Raw genomic sequence first — 6,868 nt, 5'->3', positions numbered from 1 at the left:
AGGGGCAGAGTCGTCCTAGTGTTAATGGAACAGCCCCCGCCAGCAAGCCCAAAAATGGACCAAAGGACCCTCAACTCCAGCGAGAAATCTCTGCCGGTATTTGGTACGTGAAAGGTGCGTTAGGAATTTGAAACCTATTCTTGTCAATCACGACTGACACGTGACTACAAAAGCAGCCAAATCCGTGGAATATATACATAAAATGTGTCCAAAATAAGAGCCATTAGTTTTCCGCATTGCTGAGAACAACTCCAAACCTTAAAAATGGAGGTCACATCTACAAAATAAAACTGATCAGACCAAACAGAGAAGTCTATTTGTTGCCCATATTTTCGCATATATGAAAGTGTCCTCTGCACGAGAGCTTGGTTCGACCCACCTCGCTACATCCACATCGGTTGGCTTGGTTCGACCCACCTCGCTACGTCCACATCGGTTGGACAAACAGCCCTGCGTGCTCTCTGGGTCATGCTGAACGCAGCACACGTCCGAATCATCCCACGCATTCTCGGGCCAGAGAAACTCTCCCGGGGTAAAGGGTACGTCATGAAATCACGGGCTGCACTAGTCTTCAATCTTTCTCCCATTTCCCTAATTTCCTGTGCAATGAATACTCAATCCTTATTCCACAGGCGACGGGAACAGAAGACCTCATCTTAGAGAACTCCGTTTTTAAATCAAACCCCAAACCAGGCGGTGCCAAAGCAAAATGAAAGAGCAGCGAAGTGTCCAGTGTTCCCGATCTGTCGCCCTTCCACTCAGACTGTATATAATGCCCGACGACAGGAATTATGTTCATGGCTCTATCCCCACTCCTGGTTTAGTGGAGACAATTCATAGATACTAAATAGACATGTGTTGACCAATATCTATTATACAGATTCTCTAACTCTTAGGACGTATCAACTCAATGCAGCCGATTGAATAGTGTCCCCCAGATTCATATCCAACCAGAACCTCCGAATGAGACCTTATTTGAAAACAGGGTCCTTGCAGATGTGATGGTTAAGACAGAGACACCGAGAGAAGATCATGTGATGATGGAGGCAGAGATTGGAGCGATGCTGAGGATTGCTGACAACCCCCAGGAGCTAGGAGAGAGGTGTGGGGCAGACCCTCCCCCAGAATCTCTGGAAGGAACCATCCCTGCCAGCAAACAGCGGAAGCTGGAAGAGACTGGGTGGGATCCTCCCCTCACGCCTTCAGAGGCAGCCTGGCCCTGCGATGCCTTGGTCTCCAGCCTCGGGGACTGTGTGAGAATAAATGTCTGTTATTCCAAGCCACCCAGTTTGTTACCACCACCCTAGGGAACTAATACGCCCAAGGAAAATGAGATCAATGTGACTAGTCAGTTCTGTTGATCAGTTCCAGAGGACTCGACGTTGGTTTATTTTCCCCTCTGTTCTGAAGATAGGCATTTCTGTAATTTTATTGAAATAGGATCTATCTGATGTGTTGGGACTTCATAAACCTTCATATAATGAATAAACTCATCTGTAAATGTCTGACTGTTTGACTTCCACAATATTATCACTTCTTTCTTGGTCCTCAGAGGAGTCTCAAAAAAAAAAAAAAAAAAGACAAGTTGTCTTATGCTGACACAAACAACCACCAGAGAATCCAGCTGTCCCCATAACCCCCCTCCCCACGCCCCCTGAAACACAGAAATAATGAACTTGCTCTAATTCACACATTCATTCGCTGGGAGTGTGAAAGGCTCTCTCCATCCAGTGCCTGCTGTGTTCTAGAGATAACCTGGGCTGTGTTCACGGTGCGTTTGGAGCCACAGGCAACTTCTGTCCATGTATCAGGCATCAACTCCCCAAAAACTTAACTCTGAAACGTCTTTGAAATCAGCTTCTGCCATCTCGGCCTGACTGCCACCACCTTCCTTCACGCTCTCAGCATTTCTTCCCCATCGTCCTTGTCCAAACTGCTGCAGCCTTGAAGAGGTCAACCCCGCCCCCCAAAGTTCACGGGACCATAAGCAAGCTCCTGGCGTGGCCTGTGGGACCCGTCACCGCTGGTGACAGATGATCCCCCAGTCTCCTCAGCTGGATATTCCAGTGGTAACAAAGAACATGTGGTTCCTGACCCCTCGGAGGTGGTTCCCACTCCTGGGAATGACACTCTGCATCGGAAAACTCGCTGCCACCCTCCCTTCTGCCTGGCACATTTCTTTTCCTTTCTCATACATGCCTCGTTCTCACTCTGCGAAGCTTTTCTTACACACCCCAGGAAGCGATCACTCCTCACACCTATTTATTTTTGGTTTTTTGCTTGTTCTAAATCTTGTGAGTCATTCTATTATTTCGTTCATCACAGTGAGTTGTGGAGTAGTAAAATATCTTTCTCCCTCACTAGGTTGCAAAGCTTCTGAAGTCAAGAACTGTGTCTTTCTTCCTTTGCCACCTCCACGTTTCTCATGGGGCTGGAGATATGTCCAATGCCCAGGAAATATTTTAAGCACTGTCGATGCCGTCACACGGTAAGTCAGATAAAGGTGATTAAAAGTAAACTATAACTTTATGAGCTAGGTTTTGCTCAACACATATTTCATCCACAAATGAACCAGAAAATGGAGGAAAGAGAAAAGTCTATAGAACCCATCTCTTAACCCTCAAAGTCTTTACACCGATTAAACAGAATATGGAATAACATCACTACAGCGTGCCCGGCGCCAAGATTTTGATGCGATGCTACATTTTCGAAGGACGAGAGTTTCCCTAGTCTTGATTATTTTGATTTAAGGTTTTGTTTTCAAGTTCTCAGCTGCCAAGCAGACTTGGAAGACAATTACCTTCCGGTAAGAACGCCGTGACGAGGCACGCCACCCCTGCCACGACATTGCTTGCTGCGAAGGGAAGGCGTCGTCCAAAACGATCGATGGTCAGTAAGATCAAGAGAGCCCCGGGCAGTTCCACGACCCCCGAGATGAAGAAGTCGATATAGAGGTTGCCTCCTACAATCCCCAGGCGCATGACGAGTCCTTGATAGACCACCGCACTCGTGAACCTGGAGCGACATTGAAAGACGACGGAGAGCAAGTCAGAGATAACTTCAACCTAATTGGAAGGAAGGGGTGCCGCGTAAATTTGACACAAGCTTTTGAATCCGTCGCAAGTCAAACTTACCAAGCAAACATAAGTATAAGCGTGCACTTCCTCATTTGGGGAGTTCTCACCAGATCTAAAAAGGATGGATTACTAACTTCCTCATCTGTAACAGTGATCTATACAAGAGAAGCAGATTTCAGTAGCAATATACAGCAAGAAACACCTGCATATTATAGACTTGTCATTGACTAGATTCGAAGCTACCGAATCAAATGACCCGGATGAACTGACCCAGGCCTTCCGCGATTACATCTTCAAACCCGAGAATGAAAAGCCTCTTTCCTAAATCAGATTCACAAAGATGTGATTGCAGCGCTGAGAATCTCGTCTTAAGCTAATATCGGCAGTGCCGTGTGCTAAACCGTTCTGAGTAAACAGAGAAACACGGTGTGTTCTAAATTCAAATACATTTGTGCATTTACCAAGTTGGAGAAAATTAGCATGTGTTGACCAATATCTATTATACAGATTCTCTAACTCTTAGAACGTATCAACTCAACGCAGCCGATTCAATAGTGTCCTCCAGATTCATATCCAACCAGAACCTCCGAATGCGACCTTATTTGAAAACAGGGTCCTTGCAGATGTGATGGTTAAGACAGAGACACCGAGAGAAGATCATGTGATGATGGAGGCAGAGATTGGAGCGATGCTGAGGATTGCTGACAACCCCCAGGAGCTAGGAGAGAGGTGTGGGGCAGACCCTCCCCCAGAATCTCTGGAAGGAACCATCCCTGCCAGCAAACAGCGGAAGCTGGAAGAGACTGGGTGGGATCCTCCCCTCACGCAGCCTGGCCCTGCGACGCCTTGGTCTCCAGCCTCGGGGACTGTGTGAGAATAAATGTCTGTTATTCCAAGCCACCCAGTTTGTTACCACCACCCTAGGGAACTAATACGCCCAAGGAAAATGAGATAAATGTGACTAGTCAGTTCTGTTGATCAGTTCCAGAGGACTCGACGTTGGTTTATTTTCCCCTCTGTTCTGAAGATAGGCATTTCTGTAATTTTATTGAAATAGGATCTATCTGATGTGTTGGGACTTCGTAAACCTTCATATAATGAATAAACTCATCTGTAAATGTCTGACTGTTTGACTTCCACAATATTATCACTTCTTTCTTGGTCTTCAGAGGAGTCTCAAAAAAAAAAGACAAGCTGTCTTATGCTGACACAAACAACCACCAGAGAATCCAGCTGTCCCCGTAACCCCCCTCCCCACGCCCCCTGAAACACAGAAATAATGAACTTGCTCTAATTCACACATTCATTCGCTGGGAGTGTGAAAGGCTCTCTCCATCCAGTGCCTGCTGTGTTCTAGAGATAACCTGGGCTGTGTTCACGGTGCGTTTGGAGCCACAGGCAACTTCTGTCCATGTATCAGGCATCAACTCCCCAAAAACTTAACTCTGAAACGTCTTTGAAATCAGTTCTGCCATCTCGGCCTGACTGCCACCACCTTCCTTCACGCTCTCAGCATTTCTTCCCCATCGTCCTTGTCCAAACTGCTGCAGCCTTGAAGAGGTCAACCCCGCCCCCCAAAGTTCACGGGACCATAAGCAAGCTCCTGGCGTGGCCTGTGGGACCCGTCACCGCTGGTGACAGATGATCCCCCAGTCTCCTCAGCTGGATATTCCAGTGGTAACAAAGAACATGTGGTTCCTGACCCCTCGGAGGTGGTTCCCACTCCTGGGAATGACACTCTGCATCGGAAAACTCGCTGCCACCCTCCCTTCTGCCTGGCACATTTCTTTTCCTTTCTCATACATGCCTCGTTCTCACTCTGCGAAGCTTTTCTTACACACCCCAGGAAGCGATCACTCCTCACACCTATTTATTTTTGGTTTTTTGCTTGTTCTAAATCTTGTGAGTCATTCTATTATTTCGTTCATCACAGTGAGTTGTGGAGTAGTAAAATATCTTTCTCCCTCACTAGGTTGCAAAGCTTCTGAAGTCAAGAACTGTGTCTTTCTTCCTTTGCCACCTCCACGTTTCTCATGGGGCTGGAGATATGTCCAATGCCCAGGAAATATTTTAAGCACTGTCGATGCCGTCACACGGTAAGTCAGATAAAGGTGATTAAAAGTAAACTATAACTTTATGAGCTAGGTTTTGCTCAACACATATTTCATCCACAAATGAACCAGAAAATGGAGGAAAGAGAAAAGTCTATAGAACCCATCTCTTAACCCTCAAAGTCTTTACACCGATTAAACAGAATATGGAATAACATCACTACAGCGTGCCCGGCGCCAAGATTTTGATGCGATGCTACATTTTCGAAGGACGAGAGTTTCCCTAGTCTTGATTATTTTGATTTAAGGTTTTGTTTTCAAGTTCTCAGCTGCCAAGCAGACTTGGAAGACAATTACCTTCCGGTAAGAACGCCGTGACGAGGCACGCCACCCCTGCCACGACATTGCTTGCTGCGAAGGGAAGGCGTCGTCCAAAACGATCGATGGTCAGTAAGATCAAGAGAGCCCCGGGCAGTTCCACGACCCCCGAGATGAAGAAGTCGATATAGAGGTTGCCTCCTACAATCCCCAGGCGCATGACGAGTCCTTGATAGACCACCGCACTCGTGAACCTGGAGCGACATTGAAAGACGACGGAGAGCAAGTCAGAGATAACTTCAACCTAATTGGAAGGAAGGGGTGCCGCGTAAATTTGACACAAGCTTTTGAATCCGTCGCAAGTCAAACTTACCAAGCAAACATAAGTATAAGCGTGCACTTCCTCATTTGGGGAGTTCTCACCAGATCTAAAAAGGATGGATTACTAACTTCCTCATCTGTAACAGTGATCTATACAAGAGAAGCAGATTTCAGTAGCAATATACAGCAAGAAACACCTGCATATTATAGACTTGTCATTGACTAGATTCGAAGCTACCGAATCAAATGACCCGGAAGAACTGACCCAGGTCTTCCGCGATTACATCTTCAAACCCGAGAATGAAAAGCCTCTTTCCTAAATCAGATTCACAAAGATGTGATTGCAGCGCTGAGAATCTCGTCTTAAGCTAATATCGGCAGTGCCGTGTGCTAAACCGTTCTGAGTAAACAGAGAAACACGGTGTGTTCTAAATTCAAATACATTTGTGCATTTATCAAGTTGGAGAAAATTAGCGTAAAAGTGGCAAAAGCAGGTGGGATCCAAGCAAGTGCTTCTTAATCTATTAAATCCTCAAACCTTATGTTGACAAATAAGCTAGAGTGATGTTAAGTTCAAGGGCAAGCATGGCCCCAACGGTATCATTTTGCTTCTGTCCGTCTGGCATCATTTTGATCTAGGAAAATTCAGCTCATCAACCTCTGGCCATCCGAGAAGTTGGTCTTTTCCTTAATTCAATTAAACCAAGATTGCTGTTTGTCTCCTACGCGTAAGTCAAGATAAAGGAAATACTACTGAACAACAAACCCTCCTTAACCACAGCTGCTTCCAGAGGAATCATAACCTGATTCCCTGAGTGACAACCATTTTACATCTCCACGTGCAGCACGTTCTGTAACCTCTGTTCAGAGGGCCCTTGGACCTCCCCACTCCCAATCCCACCTCCGCTGGGAGGTCCGTCCCAACCTCGGGTAGGACTGATAACTCCAATCTGTGCTTCTACTCACCAGACCTCTAACTTTGCACCTACACTGCCATACGCCCTACGGGAGCTCTTGGAGGGCGGGGGCCGTATTGTAGCACCAAGCAAGAGCCTTGTGTTCAACCAATGTTTGGGTGATGGTTGAATGTTGAAACAAGAG

At 46.4% G+C, this 6,868-nt stretch overlaps 1 protein-coding gene across 1 annotated transcript in view; it reads right to left on the bottom strand.

Moving 5' to 3' along the window:
• Window positions 1–6,868, bottom strand: part of LOC105305673 (solute carrier family 22 member 3) — a 58,110-nt gene that overhangs the window by 17,905 nt on the left and 33,337 nt on the right. The window contains exons 5-6 of the mRNA XM_023523447.1: window positions 5,820–5,917; window positions 5,486–5,700 (exon numbers count right to left, since the gene is read on the bottom strand). Of these exons, the coding sequence (XP_023379215.1) occupies window positions 5,486–5,700; window positions 5,820–5,917 (313 nt within the window). The remainder of the gene's footprint in view (window positions 1–5,485; window positions 5,701–5,819; window positions 5,918–6,868) is intronic.

This window comes from Pteropus vampyrus, unplaced genomic scaffold, assembly GCF_000151845.1.
Source record: "Pteropus vampyrus isolate Shadow unplaced genomic scaffold, Pvam_2.0 Scaffold392, whole genome shotgun sequence".
In the NCBI taxonomy this organism is placed as follows: domain Eukaryota; kingdom Metazoa; phylum Chordata; class Mammalia; order Chiroptera; family Pteropodidae; genus Pteropus; species Pteropus vampyrus.
This window is presented reverse-complemented; position numbering and strand designations above follow the sequence as displayed.